This window comes from Condylostylus longicornis, unplaced genomic scaffold (assembly GCF_029603195.1).
Source record: "Condylostylus longicornis isolate FDR11 unplaced genomic scaffold, ASM2960319v2 ptg000013l, whole genome shotgun sequence".
NCBI lineage: Eukaryota > Metazoa > Arthropoda > Insecta > Diptera > Dolichopodidae > Condylostylus > Condylostylus longicornis.
The window spans coordinates 14,029,883-14,049,270 of record NW_026577982.1 but is presented as its reverse complement, the minus strand read 5'-3'; the positions used below and the strand labels follow the sequence as shown (position 1 = coordinate 14,049,270).

Sequence of the window (19,388 nt, the reverse complement as noted above, 5' to 3'; positions counted from 1 at the left end):
AAAACTGCGTGTCAAAAGTAATTTTTTACCACCACTAATTTTTTTCGAAATTTATTTAATATTGGATTTTTCGATAAAATTAAGACTGAAATTTAAAATTGCTTTTCTTATACTTTGCAAGAAATAAAAATATACAAAATTGGAATAATGCCTTCATTTTTAGTTACAATATTATACGTGGAACTGAATAAGAAGAAATGAGAGAAAAAAAACTAAGTTGAGTTAATTCAAGGGAAAATAGAAAAAAAAATAAAAAAAAAAATAAGAAAATTAAAGAAAAATAATGGCAAAATTGAATTATGAACTTTCTGGTAGTTTTTTTTTTTTGGTTAAAGGAAAATGACGATTTCATTTACTTTATTCGCATTTCAAAGAAATGTAATAAAATTACAAAAATAATCAATGAAAGGAAGGAAGAATGAAATTTTATGATCATCTTCATGAATGAAAAGAAAAAGAAAAACTTTTTATTTGGTTTGTCCTAGATCCGTTCCTTAATAGTTCTTGAATATGGAAAAGTTTTGTTACAAATATATTTTTGTGTCTAATTGATTTTGCCATTTAGCATATTAAATATATTTGTAATTTGTCATTTTCAATTTAAATGAAACTCAATAAAGCGAGTTCAAGATAATCGAGATTTTGTGTGGTTTTTAATTAACTCATTAATTTTATACTATACAGAAATTTTATATATAGAACTCTAAAATTGAATTTGTAAATTAATTATATTTTAAGAAAGTTATAATAGTAAAGATTAATCTACACAATTATATGCAAAAATTATCCAAACAGGAGCAAATAATATTTAATATTTAAGTTGAAATTAATTGTATTCATTGTTATTAATGAATACTATAATTCTACTGTACAAAGGAAGATTATTAATTGAATTCTGTAAAAAAATTTAAACTGAATTAAATATGTTCCCACTTTTGGAGAAATTAATAAAGCCGACATAATGTAACAATGTTAACTTCATAATTTGAAGGTTAATTGTACAAGTATATGATAAAAATGTCAAAATTTTTAATTAAATAGTTTAAGACGAAATAAATCCAGAAATGAAAAAAAGCCGAAACTCTTCATATTTTTTAAGAATGAGATTTTCAATTTTTCATACAATTAAAAAAATTTCCATTAATTTCACCTTTTGTTCACCTTTTCTAATTGCTTCCTCATTATTTTTTTTTTGTTTTACTATTATTATTTTTGTTTTTTTTTTTTGTCATAATTATTTTGCTTTCTCTAAGTGTAGAGAGAAAAAAAAATACTGTGATGAATAAATATACAAAAACAAGAACAAACTACTGCAAAATTTTACCCACACTTTTACTGCACCTCTATTTTTTTTTTTTTTATTTTTTTCACTATTACTCATTCATTACAAACGTCAAATGTTAAGTAAATAACAAACAGAACACTTCTCACAAAAAAAACAAAAATATGAAAACAAAATAGAAAAAAAGAGGAGAGGAAAAATGAGCATTAAGATCAAGAGTGTACAAAACAAAGAAAGAACAACAAAACATGAATATTTTTTATATTAAAAAAAAAAACAAAAAAAAAAAAAAACAAATCATTAAAAGTATGAAAATCGCTTTTCATTTTCACCCAATAATCACCATATAGAAATCTACTGGAAAGTTTATTTTTTATTCATTCTCACCTCTCTGTCTATTTTTCTCTCTCTTTTCCTCTCTTAACACTTAAAAGATACTTCTTGCGTTGTAATTGAAAAAGTTTATAAAAAAAAAAATCAAGTTTTTCATTTTGATTTTCACAAAAAAAAAATTCTTTTAATTTTTTTTTTTTATTTGTTATATGCTTACGTTTTTAATAAACTACTGCATATCTTGAATATTTCATTATTATCATCATCATCATCATTATTATTATAAACATTTGCTATTATATCATTATGGTGATGATCATAAGTATTGTAATTACACAATTTTTGCAATGATTATTATCATGTTCAATTATTATTGTTATTATTTTCATTGCTGTGTTGTTGTTTTTGTTCTTCTCTTGCACGAAATATTTTATAATAATTTACATTTTCATTATTACAATATATATAATTTTTGGAAATGGATAAAATGTTAATATACACTTTTGGTTTTTTTTTATTATCGTAAGTGGAATTGTGATTTTTCAAAAATATTATTGAAGTAGATTTAAAATTTTTCAAGTTTGAAATTCTCTTATACCTTAGTACAATGTATAATAATTTTGAGTATGATTTAAAAAAAGTTAATGTATGTATGTAAATTGAAATATGTGGCCGAATTGATTTTGTTATATAATTTTGTGAAATATTTCAAGTATGAAAATAATTTTGATTTCATGTAGTTTTGCCTCCCATACAAATTGAAAACGTAGGTCGAAAATTTCCTTAATTTTTACAGATATTTTTGAATAGATTCAAATCCTGTCAGGTTACTATAATAATAATTATACTTAATATTATATACATCGCTTAATGTACAATATTATAAAATAAAATGTTAATGTAAAAGTAATTGTTACAAAAAAAAATTATTAAAAAGAAAAAACAAAGAGAGGCTGGCAACCTAGTTAACTCAATGACTTGTAAAACACTAATGCTTAACTCTAATGCTAGGAGTGGAGTGAAGAAAAAAGTATTAGTGGATACCAAAGTTCCAAACCAGCTAAATATAATTTAATAGTAAAGGCAAAATCGAGACAAAATTAATCATAGTGTTCGCGGCAGTTGTGATATTTTAAATTGAAATGCGGAAAGGTATCAAGTACAAAACTACTCTGAAAAATTTATTTAAATGAAATAGATAAGGTTTAAAGTAAGTGTAAATAGTCTGATGATTCAAGTTCATAAAAAAGGTTTTAGAACTGTCTATAGTTTTAATTGTTTTTCAATTTTAAATTTTGCACAAAATTATTTCTGCCTTAATTTTAAAGCTGATTTTGAAAATTAGAATTGATTTTGAAAATTTTTGTAAAAGCACGTTCAAATCCTTTATATTGTGAAAATATTTAAATAAGCAAATTAAGTAAAAGTTCGCCTGATAGCCAAAATTTATAGAATGAACTTTTTGTTTTTCCCCACTTTCTAAATTATTTTTCTATAAAGTTTTTCTTCTTAAAATTTTTTTCAAAATGTAATTTTTTTTTATTTTTACTGTTTGTTTTTTTATTTTTATAATTTTACGGTAAGTACTAAAATTTAAATGTTTGAAAGTAATTAGAAGCATTCTATTCTAAACTTTTAAATAAATCGCATCATTTATTTCGTGATCAATTCCGGAACGGTTTGAATTATATTAGAGTTACGGTAGATGTCATAAGTGATTGTTTCAAATTGTATGTACTTATTGTGAATTGATAAAGTAACTGTACAATAGTAAAAAATTATATAATATCAGTTAAAACGGTAATTGAAAAAGCGAAAAGTGATTTTTTTTTTTCGACTTGAAATAAATTTTCGATAAATTTTGAGAGGAATAAAAGGATTTAAATGGTTAGTTTAGTAAATTTAAATATCGAAAGAAAATGTTTGATTCTTTTTTCAAAAATTAACAATTTATTAAAATATTTAAAATAAGAATTTTAGTATAAAAGTGTGTTTTTACTAAATCATAGAGAGTTGGAGTTGTTCTAAAATTATTTAATAAGAATTTTCTAACATAATTTAAGGGTATGCCAAATTTTTTTTGGGATTTTTAAAAACTATCCAAAAGCACTAATCCAAACCAAAAATTTGTGATTTTGGATAAAATATATAGGAATGCCAAAGCACTGATCCTTATATCAAATGTTAAAAATTTGGTCTAATTTTCTTCATTTTTGTTCAACTTAAAATTTTCAAAATTATTTAAACTAACCCTATGTTGGCTGCAACAGAATTTTTTTATTTTAAAACAAGACATCCGAAACTGATTTCCAAAACAAACGCTAAATTTCCCAAAACAGTAATTTCTGAGTATCTATATATAGATTTGAACATTATGAAAAATAATTTGTAATAATTTTATTAACCACTTTTTCCAGTTTCTTTTACTTATGGACAGATTTCAAACAAGATCTTTCGCTTTTTAACGGATTTTTAAAGATTTAATAGTCTACGATCTATTTCCATTATTAACTGAAATTGAACAAAAATGGAATTATCACTAAAAAAATTATATACGATCTCCAATACCTTTTCAAAAAATTTCTGTATATTTCAAAATTTTTCATTAATCTCTAGAAATTTATATGTTAAAATATTTTCTATTTTAAGTGTTAAACGTGCAGATGAACACATAATTTTTTTTATAGCCTAAAATCTTCTTGTAGTTATAAGATATTTATTAATATATTTCAATAGTTTGTGGTCAAATAAAATACAAAAAATTCCAATCCTTATACACAATAAAAATATAATATAAATTTTATACAAAAATTTTCAAATTAACATTCAAATAAATTGACAATAATATTAAAAGTCCTTTTATAAATTTCTACAATATACATTGTACATAAATATTTTAAATGCAGAGTAAACTAAGTGTAAATGTTTGTATGTATATAACCTTAAAGCTTAATACGCCGGAAATATTTCCATATTTTCAATTAATTATATCGTTTAATGTATAGTAGTATAATATCATCATCTACAAGGATTTTTCTTCTCTTCTATAATATCTATACATACATTTATAATTTAATAATATGAGAAATAATATAATTTAAATAATATATTCTATTTGTATATAATAACATTAAAGGATTTTTATCTAGAAATAACTTATGAAAATTGTACATTGTGATATTTAATATAATATTAAAAGTTTAACACGTTAGAAACACATTCTCTTTATAACACACTTATATTGTTTTAGTGAATATGTGAATGTGACGATATTATAATATTGTAAGTATTGTGTAACTTTTAACGTTATTTAAATAACTTCTTTGAAAGGATAGAAAATAATAAAAGAATTGAAAATTTGCTATAAACTTATCTTTTCCTCTTAATAACCGAATTGCAAACAATATGAGAGGTATTATTATCATATCAAAATTTTCCATGTCTGCTGGGTTTTCAACGCAAATGTATTTTTCTATAATGGAGAAACATAAAATATATATTTTTTCCCAGTATCTTAAAGCAGTGAATAATGCTCGGAAACTAGACTTTTGTCTAGAGCCAATTTCAGACTTATGTATTATTTCGAAATTCTGTGTATTATTCCGGCTCTGTTTTGCAATGAAACTAACCAATTTGCTATAGAGGATTTTTAACAAGGAGCAATGCTTTCGCTAAACCAATAAGAATTGGAAGTTGTTAAATTTTATACAAAAAATATACAATACTCCATCGGTTATGTGTCGGCCATATTAAACTTATTTTATTTAGTGATTTGACATTTTAATACAAAAGCTATATATGCTAGTATTTGTATTTCCTTTTATCATCTTTTCTTGTCTATTTTCGTTTATATTCCATTTTTACGACTCCCTTGGCAGTATAAATGTGTGTAATTAAAAATAAAATAAATATTATAATTGTATGTTTATATATGTTAGTTCTAATCATTTGGGAATTTAGGATTTGAAAATGAAATAGTGAAATTATGAGTGATTTTCCATTGTGAATAGAAATAATATTCATATAATTTTAAAGGGGTAATCGATATGTATTATATGTGTCAAAATATTTACCAATTATAGCTTTGAAAAAATTTGTGATTTTAATGCCACCGATTAGATAATTTCTTGGTTCTTTTGAGAAATCTGCGCTACAAGTTTTATTTAGGGACTAATTGTTCAAAATCGGTTTTGAGAAATATAATCGGTAAATATAAAATAATGAATTTCGGAGATCGGTAAATATAAATTTCATTCGTAGACACGTGTGCAATGCAATATGAGTTTTATGTTCTTGTACTGACAAAGTTAAGATCAGCGTACCAGAAAGAGACTTTCATAATTTGAAAGTCTCCAAAGATTGTCAATCGAAATTGAGTTATATATCGAATTATGAAAAATATTTTTCTTTTAATACAGCATTTTTGATTTTGTAAATTAATCAATTTGCAATTTAATCATAATAAATGGCCATTCTATTATTCCACTTAGCTCTCCTAGTTATTTAAATTTTAGTAAATTGTTATTGTTAGTTTAAAGTCGCTGTATAATTCATTTCCAAGTAACAGTTCTCACATAAATTCAAGAACAAAAAAAGACAAATATTTTATCAGCAAATTTGTATTTTGCATAAGTAAATACAAATATTTTATTTGCGTCCCAAATTTTGAATAAATTCCTTTTAATACTATTAAATAAATTCTATTGGCAAATTTAAAATTTTCTAGGTTATGCAACTATTTGCTTAGAAACATTAAAGAAAATCTTTATTTAATTTAATTTTGGAATGAGCGTACTCGTATATTATCGCCTAAGAGCATTTAAGTGTTTTGCTTTTCATCAAATTTCATAAAATTTTAAAATCAAGAAGGATTTAACAAGGACATTAAAAGTATATTATGAAATTTTTCTTTTAATTTTTATTGTATTGTCATGTATTTTTTTGATTTGTTTGCTTTTAGTTTTCTTTTTTAGAAAACTATATCTGCCATATTTTTATAGCAATGTATAGAATATTTGGCACTCTGTTTGTTACAATTTTCTTGATTCTGTGAATTTTTAGTTGAATATTCCCACTTGATTTGGTTATATCTATTTGTCTTTCGATTTTTACAATGATATATTGGTTTAAATCAATTTTTTTTTTTACAATCTGATGATTTTACAACATTATATAACTTTTAAGACCAGCTTTATCCCACATCTATTTAATGTTGAAAATATAGAGTGATGAAATTTTGTAAAAAATAATATTATCCAAAAGTTTTAAAAACCAAAATAGCTGCAAGGAAATTAAGAATAAGATATAAGAAATTTATAGTCCCAGATAAGGTGTAATCCAAATGAATGATTAAGCTTAAGATATTTCTATTTTATTGTTTCGATAGCAATAAGACAATATTGCACAGCAGTAGCCTCGGACCTCTAGAAGATTAGAGACTTGAACATAATAACCATAACTATAGTATACCCCATTTTTGACTCAGTTGTCTTAAAACTGGTCGTGTCAACACTTATATTTTACAGGCTTTTTTTTAATCTGCCATTTTCATTCTACTTTCAGGTTAAATTATTTAATATAATTTAATAGGAACTATCAAGCTTATTTATTTACCAACAAAAATAACATTTTATACAGAACTATATACGTGTGTATATTTATGTATATATCACATTGCTGAATATTAAAGAACCGTTATTAGAAATTATCCTAGAAGAGACATTTTTTCTCTTTTATATAAACAATATTCAATGTTTGCTCATAATGAAATTATAAAAGGATGAGATGTGATTATTTTTATAAAATAATAATGAAAAAATAAAAACAAAATGTAAACAAAAAACAAATATATACAAGTATAATATTAAAAGAAAAACAATAAAAATAAAAAAATAAATATTAGAAAAAAAAATGGTGGATATCAGAAAATTAAAACGGTTATTTTATAATATAACAATTTTAATGTGTAGGTATATAGAGAGGAAGAGAAAGACAGGGAAAGAGAGAAAAACAACAGTTTGAGCACACATTGCATATCAAGGGAATATTGTTGATTTTATTCTTCAAAAAGGTACGATAAGAGAGGGAGAGAGAGAGAGAGAGAGAAGAGAAAATGTAAGTGATATACAGTTAAGTTGTTTTTGATGTCAGGAAGGAAGTTGACAGATTCCTTGAAGATAACAAAATGAAAACTTATCGTGTAGAAAAATTTTTTTTTTTACTTTTTTTTTATATTTCTCATTTTGATTTTTATTGTATTATTAGAGAGAGACAATAATGGAGAACAAAAAATATGTTATAAAATCTGAAGAAGAAAATGAAAAGAGGTAAAAAATAGGTTGTTTTTTTTAAATGAAATTCAAGGAATTTTCAAGGATTTCATTTAAATGTTTATAACATTGTTATACATTTTAGTTTATTATGTATAAAATGAAAGGTCTTAATTAGTTTTGACACATAATATTCGAAGATTTATTTTATAATATGGCAATCACTTTGTTTATTTTTTTCTCTTTTTGTCTTTGTGTGCCGAGGAATCTCAATTATTGTTATAAATTAAAATGTTAAAATAATGAAAAAAGGTTTTCATGGGAATTTTATTGTCAAAAATTAATGTTAAAAGAATGAGGAAGGAATAAGAAAGAAAAGATTTGTTTTAGAATGGAATTCGTATTTGGCATCATAAGTAACTCACGAAGAATATTAGTCATAAAAATTATTGTTTTAACATTTAAAATTTTAAAATAGTGGTTAAGGTTAAAAATGAAAAGTAAATTTACCGTTATAAAAATATTTTTAGAAATGTTTATATTAATTAAAATGTTTTTTTTTTTTAATAGATTTGAGTATTTAGAATTAAAAACTTTTGCCTTTCGCTGATACTCGTACCATAAAAATACAGTATAGTTGAATAGTTGGGTTGTGCAGGTAGTTGGATGTTATGGAAATAGTGGTATTTTTTGTAAAATTTCACGTAAAATACTAAAATCCCATTGTGCATCAAAACTTTAACTCCCATTTCTACAATTAACCTAACATTAGATAAAAAAGTTTAAAGAACAAGAGATCACTCATTTCGAAAGTTCAATAATGGTGTAAATTTTTGGGATAATCAATTCAAATAAAGTACGTAAATTGATTGGTTTCGTTTGATTTTCGTTCGGAAAGTGGTTCCGCAATTAGTCTCAAACAAGTCGTAATATTCCCAGACATCCTGTTTATTAAACATGAAATAATTTTCTTGCGTAATATAATATTTTAAATTTTAAACTATATTAAAGAAAATTGAGTTTAATATTTATGCATATGTTTTATTTAATTAAATAATTTAATAAATAATGCCAATATTTTGCGAACATAGCTACACTATAGTTATAATATATTGCATATAAATTTTAACAAGAAACACAACTTTATTAAATTCCATAATCTAAGGCAAACAGACTCTATGTTTATGCTTATAAAATTTTAACGAAAGAAAATAAAAATTTCCTTATTAAATTTTATAATATGATAAAAGAGAGGAATTGATTTTTTTTTATTCCTGCATCTTAAAAATATTTTAATTTTTTGCTTTCAAAGGATAATAGAAATATCGTTTTAATATTGCATATACGTATGTATGTATGTGTATATAACTAACTATTGGGTATATGAAAAGTTTGCAAATCTTTTTATTAAAATAAAAAATTTTAATTTATACAAAGAGGAAAAAAATCAATATTTTGAATTAATAATTTTATTAAAATATCTTAAATATTTTTCATATTTGATTAATAAAAAAAAATAACCGATATTATTTAATGCATTTAAGTTTCTTTGATTGCCTTGTAGTTGGCGTGTGAATGCAGCATGGTGTAGGAAGATTTTATTTCAGAAAGTTAGGGGTTATGAAGTAGGGGTTTTGAAATTTTTCAGAACTTGAAAACCAAAACAAGTTCTTTAGAGTTCGAATATTAAATTAATTAATTCGAAAGAAATTCATTATTTTTCGAATTCAAAATATTGAATTGCAACAATTTATACGATCATATTATTTTTTATAAAATGAAAAAATCTGATAGTGATATTTGCAGTAAATCGAATGACTAGCTCCTTGTGAACCTAGCAAATTTTTTAAAACAAAAAATTATTTAATTGGAAATATGAGATATTGGTGGCATTTTCTTTTGTTTCCAATCTCTACACGTAAAATTCTGTTTGAAAATTAATATCTTAAGTTTTTATTGACAATAATGGCAAAATAATAAGAGTCACGCGTTTCAATCGATAGGAATTTTGTTTCTTATATGAGAAAACTTGTTTATATGTGGAATTTTGGTATAGTAGCTTGAATAGGTTTTGAAATGACTAATAAAACGGATTTCAGAGTTGTTAAGAAACTAACATAATACAACAAAAAAGCTTAACATAATTTATGTTGCTTACTGGCTTCTAATGCTGACCATATGGAAGCTTTAATTGCATACGTATATGGCAATAGATCGAAGCATGGCTTCGATTGCATCGAAATTAAAATGGTTAGATAATTATTACTATTATTATGTGTGAAAATTTGGTGAATTTCCCTCATTTGGTTTTTGAGTACCCGCTGTGATGGTCTGCTCACCAAACTTACATTGCGAAATCAACTCAGAATTCGATGATGAGTAAGGTTAAACATAGTATATTTATTATCTCTAAATTCAGTATCTCAGACGATTTATCCTCAGCGTTACCAATAGAAAAATAATTTCATAAATCGAATATGCATTCGTTTGAGCGTATTAAACTTTCCTATAACCCTTTGAAGTATAAAACAATTTGGTATTATTTTCATTCCATTTTGTTTAACTTCTTCAATTCTTTCTAGATTCCATTTTACTTTTTTATTTCTTCAAAAATAAAAAAAATGTAAAAATTTCACAGCAGTTTTCATTAAAATTAAATTTAATAGCTGATTTTTTCTCTTTCCTTTTCGCATTCCCTTTTTCATTTGTCTCTTTCATTTTAAGGAGCAACCATAGTTAATATGGTTGAAGAAACCAACGTTTATGACCATTCTCAAGACTTATTAATGTGCGTATATTTTCTTTTCTTTTATCTTAATCTCTGATTCTTTCTGATTGTTATATGATATTTTTTTTTTCTCCGGTCAAAGTTATAAAAAAACATTAAAGGTTTTCCTAAAAGAACAGCATAAAGTGGAAAAATTATAATTTTTTATTTTTTTCAAGAACACAGAAACACAGAGATGCGGAAAATTTTTCTACTTTTTTAATTCCAACGTTTTGTAGTTCTCTGCCGTTTTTTTTTAATATGTCAAATGTTATTTTTATAATCTCACAGTGGATAAAGAATTAAGCTAATTAATTTCACTTTTTATTTGAGTATGAAATTTTAAATAATAAGTTAAAAAAAAAATACTTTAAGCTTTGTGGAAAGGAGAAAATGTGGTGAGTACAAGAAAAAAGTTTTGTTGCAAAATGTCAAAAGTTGTTAAAATTTAAAGTTTCTTGTTTTTGGTTTAGAGAATGCATAATTTTTATTTTTTTTGTTTTTCTGACTTATTGTGGTTAGGAAAACTTTTAGTTTGTGAAAATAATACAGTCTCGACAATGTGAATTTAAATCTAAGCAAAAATAGGTTAGTTGAATTATGAAAATAATTTTAGGTGTCGCCTTATAAATATTGAATTTTCCATTTAAGTGAAATTTTCAATAAACTTATCTTATGCCAAACTTGTGTTTCAGAATTAAATTGCTTTGAAAAACAAAATGGCCTTAAGGACTGAATAAATTCAAAAATAAATTTAATAGATGTTAATCAACGAAAATGAATATGATATCCAGGTTCGGAGCCTGTTTTAGAACCTTCGCACTATTGATTTCGTGTATTAAATATAAAAGTTATATTCCAAATTCTGCAAAAGATGAGCGAAAAAATATCAATAGTTTCGTTTGGCGCCAATAAATATTCATTCGCCTAAAATACATACCTGTTATAGCGATTTTTCTGATTGCATTCGGCCAAGTATCGTTATTGCTTTCTGACTTTAATCCACGGATTTCTTATATAGACGATGATAGCACAATTCAATAGTACAATTTAAAGGATTAAAATTATTTTATATAAATTGAAAGTAAATTACATGACTGTATTTACAGTATTCCGAATGAATGCTGAAAGTATTATTAAGTTAAATTTAATATTGTTACAAAATAGTAAGAGAGGGAGAGAGAGGAAGAAAAAAAATTAAATATAATTTCAAAAGTCCCTCGATGATTCCATCAAAGCGAATAAAGTTTTTAGATATAAATTTTTTTTCAAATTTCATTGAATGTGTGTATGTGTGTGTCTTATTTTTAATCTTCAGTAATGCATTATTTTAATTTTTTTTCAATTTTTTTTTGTTTAAATTTATTTTCAGGCTGAAGATCAAGAATCAGGTGACATGAAAACTCTTTTAAACAAATGTATTCCTCTGTGAATTCAATTTATGCATGGTTAAAATAAATTCCTAAAAGTATAATAAAAACGAAAATTTTATTTTAAATTTCAGTTCTTCGTAAAGCATTTCAAATGTTTGATTCAAAGAAATGTGGTAGAATCGAAAAAGAAAAAGTTCGAACGATATTAAATACACTTGGTCATAGATTTGATGATACAGAGCTTGATGAATTATTGGATGCCGAAGATGTTGAAGGTATGTAAAATGTAAGCTTGGCTTTATAAATATGATTATAGATCAAAAGATTTGTAATAATCGAACATCAAGTTGATATAGTCTAATTGAAGTAATTTTCAAATAAGATGTGCAACAGTGTCGATTTGCATTTCACAAATGTGTGGAGTTTCACGAAATTAGCAAGTTATTTGAGGAAATTGCAAAATATTCCGCAAGTACAAAATTTTTTTTAAAAATTGTCTTGGCAGAAATTTCGTGCTAAAATTTAAAATATTATAAAATTCAAATAAAAGGTAAAACCATTTTCCGTTCACACTTAAAATATTTTAATAGTTGAAATTCTTTTTCCGTTCAGGTGAAACAAAAAAAAAATTTTTTTTTTGGCATGACTCCATTAATAGCCTTTTTCAATATCTTTGTATAGATAAATTATAAAGATACAGTAAAATCGTTAAATGCATTTGAAAAATTTAATTTTTTCTTTTCCTACAATGTTGAAGAGGGTAATGGATTTTATTATTTAGGTTTGAATTCAATGAATTTGGAATATTTGAAAAGGAAATAAAAATCATTAAAGAAAACCAAAAAAATAAATTTAAAGGAATAATGTAGAAGAATTTCCGAAAAAGTTTATCATTTAGAAAATAAGAATTTTTTTCTCTTCCTAACAGTGTTTACGACTAGACAAGGAGTGCTCAACACAAGGAAACTTAATTTGTATATTTCGATCGAATTCATTTTACTATAATTTTTGCCAACAGTTGACTAAAATATATGTGATACATATTGTGGCACAAAGTTGGGAATATTTCTAAACAATTGGGTTAAACAACAGATTAAAATTTAGATTAGAACTAGGTCCCAAATTAAGATTAGAGCTTCATAATTCAATTGATTAAGTTTATACTGTGCACACTTCTATATTAATACAAATACTTCTATTCGACAATAATATAGTTTATTCTAATTACGATCAGTTAACTACAAAACCTATAAAAAATTGGATTTAGTTGAAAAATTTTAGGTATTCTATATCGTTCGTTTATTGTTTATGCCAAGGATAAATTAAATACCCTGTATGATATTTTAAATCGTAGAGTTGCTATAAATTCTATTACTCGTTTTATGTATATGTAAGAAATAAAATACCATAATTTGGTTAAAAATTGGGCAATTGGTTATGTAATGTTATGCAAAAATAAATATTCATGCAATATTTAAATAATCATATAATGTAAAATTATATAACTAAAGTAATTTATAACTTTGACCTAAAATGTAAGAAATTTTTTACAAATTTTAAATAATATTTGTAAAAAAAGGATTTTAATGTAATGACAACTATAAGATATTTTAGTATTTTAATGAATTAAATTTATATAGTAAGAATTTTAAAGATTTCAGCAAATGTGCATGTAAAATGTTGTCGTTACAACAATATTTTGGTTTACAACATCAATCGAACATGTTCGATGAAGTTCGTCCAAGTATAATACAATAAATTCCGCGCTAAAACTTCAAAATTTAAAAATTTGAAAATTAAAAAAATTAATATTAATTGAAATCTCCTAAATAAAAATGTTGTAGTTTGTTTCACAACAAAGTCTTCATTTAAATACAAAAACATTAAATAACTTCGCATTTAAGACTACAATAAAATTTCGAACATTATAAACTCAATGTGCATACATTCATACTGTTTCTTTGATTTTACAATTTTCCTATATTTCGCAAGGAAAATTTATTTATTTTCATTTCCAGCTTAAATTGTAGGATCAGAATAAGAAATATTTTTTGTTTTTTTCTTATGTTTGGATAAAATTATTTTTTGTTCAATAAAATTTATACCCAATTCAAATATATTCTATGAATATGTATGTAAAAAGAGGGGAGCCTAAAATAAAATTTATCTAAGGTAAATCTATATTTACGGTGAATTTGAAATTGAAAAATAAATTTCCGAAGGGGAGAAAATAAAAGAAAAGAAAAGAAAAATTTCCAAAAAACTATAAGAATAATTAAGGAAGTTTTGAACAAAATTTTGAAAAATTGTATTGAATGAAAATAATTTTGAAAAAGATCTGACGTGAGCAGTGCACAACCGACCAAATTAATAAAGTGTTGCGGCAAATGCACATAACGTAAATCTCAAGAAATTCGGATATGATAAAAAAATATGTAAAATCGTCCTTTAGCCAAGGTTCTCTTTCCGAGCTCTGATATTCTCGAAAAATTGACTTGTTCATTTATTTTATAATCAAATTTTATACATTTTGATTGAACGGACTACTTCAGACTGTTTCGATTGAATTAATTTTTGGGAGTCATCGATTTACTCATGGGGAATTCAATAACTGTAATATTTTGATTTTACGATCCTTTGTTGTAGTTTTGTTTTTCTCTCTAAATTATTAATTCCATTATGTCAAGTGTTTTGTTTTCTTTCACATATTGTATTGTTTAAATAATGCCCATTCAAGGAACCTAAAATCAAGCAATTATTTTATATTATAAAAAAATTGCATAAACTATGGGGCTTAACTTTTAATATGCTCGGCACTTTATAATAAAATAAGGTTCACAGTACCTGGCACATGTATATATAATGTTAAATTGAAGTTTTGGATATAAAGAACACGAGTTTTTCATGTTTATGGTCACTTAAAATGTTCATGTTATTTCCGTGTTTTCAATTTTAAATACATGTTGTTTTTTTCCTATTTAATTGGTTTTTAGAAAAATATATAAGGAAAAAATTCCTATAGAGAAAATTTATATTATTTTTTTAAAGTTGTATACAAAATTTAATGGAAATTATTTAACATAGAACTTAGTTTAGTCCAAATTAAATAGAAGGACTTTAAGTTTTTATTTTTACTTTTGTTTTTTTGTAAATGTCATGTATACTTTGAAAAATATAGTGGCAAAATGGGTTTTAAAAAAAAGTAAGGAATTTTTTTTTTGCAATTTTTAGAAAAAAATTTTGTTTTAAATTTATTTATATGAGAATTTCAATAATGAATGCGGATTTAAAGTTCTACTTGAAAATTTTTCAAAAATTTTTATTTTATGGGACGTACATACTTACTACAATACATTTGTATGTATGTGCACCATGTATGTTTATGGTATAGTGCAGTATTGAAATTTTCTTAATAATATAAAAAAAAAGAAAAAATTACAAAGTTTCGTAATGAGTTGTTAAAGAAAACTTTTAAAATATATACAAGTAAAATGGATTAATGCAGAACATAAATATAAAATTTTTGAAATTTTGTTCTTATAAGTAGATTGCATAATTTTTAAAGGCTACATATTCATGTGTGTAATAGTTCTTTAAATTTTGTGAAATATTTTAATAAGAATCCTGCAGTTTGAATATGTTAACGTTGTGTCGTTGTGTCTTAAAATTTCCCAAATTTAAAATATTTAAGAATTTAAAAGTATATTTTCAGAGTCAGTAGTTTTATAACCTCCTAATATAATTTATAAAATACGAAATTGCAATAGGAAAGAAATTTTTCAATTTGAATTTCAAATTGTCTGTAAATATAGGGAATAAAAAAATTTTTTTCAAATTATTAATAGGGGGCATAGATGATTTTCTATAAAATTCCGGAATATTTTTAGATAACTCTTAGATATTATACTTAAATTTAATTTTAAAATTAAAAATAATTGAAAACGAATGTAATTTTTATGAAAAACACCACCTTACAATGTATTCGTATGAAGTCAAGACCTTTAAAAAAAAATTCAAGTTTATTATTAATTATTTTCAAAACTTTTAAAAGAATATTGTTAAACTGATTTTTTATACCTTAATGGAAAGCAACATTTTAAGTGCATTTATTATTTTTCCTTCCATTAATGTTATAGCCACCTAGATATTTACATATTAAATTATGATAAAATATTTATAATAATGCAATTTAATTTATTTCTTTTATAGAATACAATGGTTGCCGGAAGTGCATATAAAAATCGTGTACTTATCAAACCTATTTATGTTAATTAAAAAGAAAAAAATTAAGTTTGCATGTATTGAGTAAAAATAGGATTTCTTGGTTGCGCATTTTCTGAACTTTGTGGTGAAATTTGTGTACAATAAATTATACGATTATGTCACGAGAAATCCTGTGACATTCTACAAGAAGGGAGAAACAAAGAGAGTTAAGAGGAAATTCAATGAAATTTATAACATGCAATTTAAAAATTTTTTTTATTATTGTTGATTTATTAAGTTTACCTTGAAAAATTAATATGAAATTTGAATCTATTTAAAATTTCCCTTTTTTCTTCAAAAAGTTGAATATTTGTGGTTTAAATACAATTCAATATTACGAAATTCTTTCAGAGCTTATTTCGACTGCTGTGTGAATCTTCAGGTTCTGAACTAAAATAAGTATAACAAAAGCATAAAGATACACTGTGATGTTGTGTTTGAATGGCAGAATTGAGTTGTGTTTGAATGGTAGAGAGTGGCGTGGGCAGTACCCTAGGCTTTTTTGGTCCGTTATATTCGGCATTAGATTTCCGAAACGTTTTTTGGATCTTTGATCCGATCGCAGCCGGGAATATTCTCCGCGACTGTCGTTTTTTGTAGGAAACAAGACGCTTTTATTAGTGTTATTGTTTTCTGTTGACAATTGTTGCTTTGGCAGGGCGAGAAATGTGCTGGCTTCGCAAGATTTACGGATTTTTCGGTTACATTTCGTTGGGGAAGCGTTGTCGTTATTGACTTAAGACTTAAAGGTGCGCATTCTGGTTGATATGGGGGTGACTAACTGACTATAGTATAAAAAACTAAATTGGAAAGAATTTGAAAGTTAGTTCCAAATATTGTAAATCACAGAACGAGATTATTTAATTTGGAATATTTTATTTGGAAAAAATTAAATACAAAACTGTATAAACGTAGTTACTGTTATTAGTTTTATGCAATAAAAATTTCTTCTAATGTTCTATTATCTTAGGTGACGGAAAATTAAATTTTGAATCATTTTGTCGTGTCGCATATCATTTTCAAGAGGAAGATGATGAAGCAATTCAACAGGAATTAAAAGAAGCTTTTCGACTTTATGATAAAGAAGGTAATGGTTTTATACCGACATCATCTTTAAAAGAAATCTTAGCAGCACTAGATGATCAATTAAATAATGATCAATTAAATGAAATGATCGCCGAAATTGATACAGACGGTTCTGGAACTGTTGATTTTGATGGTAAATGTTACTAGAATTATTTTAAATTCAATTTAAGAATTTCCTGTGTGTGAATTCCATAATGCAATTTAATTTTTTTTTATTTATTTTTTTAAATTTATTTCAGAGTTCATGGAGATGATGACAGGCGATTAAAAATATGAATTAAAAAAAAATTTACACTTAAAAATTTTTGCGTTCAGATTTATGAGAATGAAAAGTGATTAAAAATAATATTATTTTTTTTTTGTTTGCTGCTGTTGTTACTAAACAAAAGAGAAAAAAAATTCAAAATGGGATTTAAATCGAAGTGAACTTAATACGACCTTCGGCTTTTATCACGTTTTCTCTTTTCATTTTTAAGTAAATTATTATCCTTTCGATTGTTTTTTTTTCTGTATATATTAATATGGTAGTATAATAATGGTATATGTATTGGAATTTATTGAATTTAATTATTGTAATAATTTAATTTTCATTAAAATTGTAAGTGCTGTTAATATTGTAACAAAAAGATTATATACGTAAACGTGTATATTGTATGAGAATATAAAATAAATACAAGGGGAAAAAAATAAATTAATTAATTTAATTGAATTATTTATGCCGAATATTCTGTATTTACATGCATACATACATATGCACTTATAATGGGAAAGAGAGAGTAATTAAATTTACGTAATCAAGAGAAAACAATTTCATCGTTTCGTATATGCGTTCACCTTGAAATATGCTACGAAAAAATATTTTCTAGAATTTTTTAGAGGATATTTTTGCACTTGCGAAACTTTATATTGGTCAGTAATTGTACATTTAAGAATACTGAACAATAAAAAAATTATTAAATTTTTAAAATTTATCACATTTCATGTTCGAGAGCAGATCACATACATTTTAATTTTTTTTACAACTTAAGGGTTTTATATGTAATAAATTTTTCTTCAGACGTGCAACAAGGATTATTTTTCCGATTTTACTTACAGTATCCGAGAGTTTCGAAAATAAGTTCTTTAGCCGTTATGGAAACATATTAAAATTAGTTGATTAAGCATGGAAAGGTAAATATCGATTTAATATCAGCAACTTTTTTTTAACAAAAAAAAAGAAATTGTCTATAAAGAAAACAATAATTAGCTTAGATTGTCAAGTTGAACCACCAGTTTCTATTCAAGAATCAAACCTATTGAAGCGGGCTTTACTAAAAAAATTTTCAATAAATAAATGAAAAAAATGTTTATATTCTCCAAAAAATAGATACATACATAAGCAGCATTTTACTTATATAAATATACGCCTTCGATAAAAAAAAGTTAACAAATTAATAAACATCCATCAATATGAAGGTGAGTGAATCTGCCATGCTAATCAAGTACTGAATAATATTGACATGTATTGAATTGGGCCATTGATGACATAATTTTAATAATAAATTGGTAATTTTTTTTTGTGAAGGACATTTCTATTTGTATCAAAAATTTATATGTCAATAAAATCAGAAAAATAAATAATAAAACAAATTTTTTCAAAATTTTTGATAGACAGTTGTAATCAGCCATTTAAGCTGTTTATATATAATATCAATTATTATAATATTATTTACTGTACAATATTATATACTATGATTTGTTTATTAATCGATTAGTATACGCACTTAAGTATGTGTATTAGTAGGTACACATCAACTTATTATGTTCTCTTAGGTGCACGTGACCATATAAATAATACATGGGTTTTAGTGAGAGGGGGGGTCTGGTTTGGGAGCAACAGGGTAGAAACTGATCGGTCGCTGACCCAGTTGTGTAACTGTTTGGGTTCCTGGGCAAGTGCTTACTCTACCTCCACGTGGTGGCACCTGGCAACTTTTCTTCCAGCACCCGCTGGCAGAACTGGCCGAAACTGAAAG

At 24.5% G+C, this 19,388-nt stretch overlaps 2 protein-coding genes across 3 annotated transcripts in view; one reads left to right on the top strand and one right to left on the bottom strand.

Annotated features, from left to right (window-relative positions):
- LOC129605624 (calmodulin-A-like) overlaps nt 1-19,388 on the bottom strand; it is a 72,539-nt gene that overhangs the window by 40,165 nt on the left and 12,986 nt on the right. The gene's annotated exons all lie outside the window — the stretch shown is intronic.
- Nucleotides 3,232-18,063, top strand: LOC129605625 (troponin C). The gene is made up of 5 exons (XM_055515504.1): nt 3,232-3,502; nt 12,024-12,042; nt 12,156-12,299; nt 17,258-17,506; nt 17,613-18,063. The coding sequence occupies exons 1-5, from the start codon at nt 3,500-3,502 to the stop codon at nt 17,639-17,641; spliced, it is 444 nt and encodes a 147-aa protein (XP_055371479.1). The 5' UTR covers nt 3,232-3,499; the 3' UTR covers nt 17,642-18,063.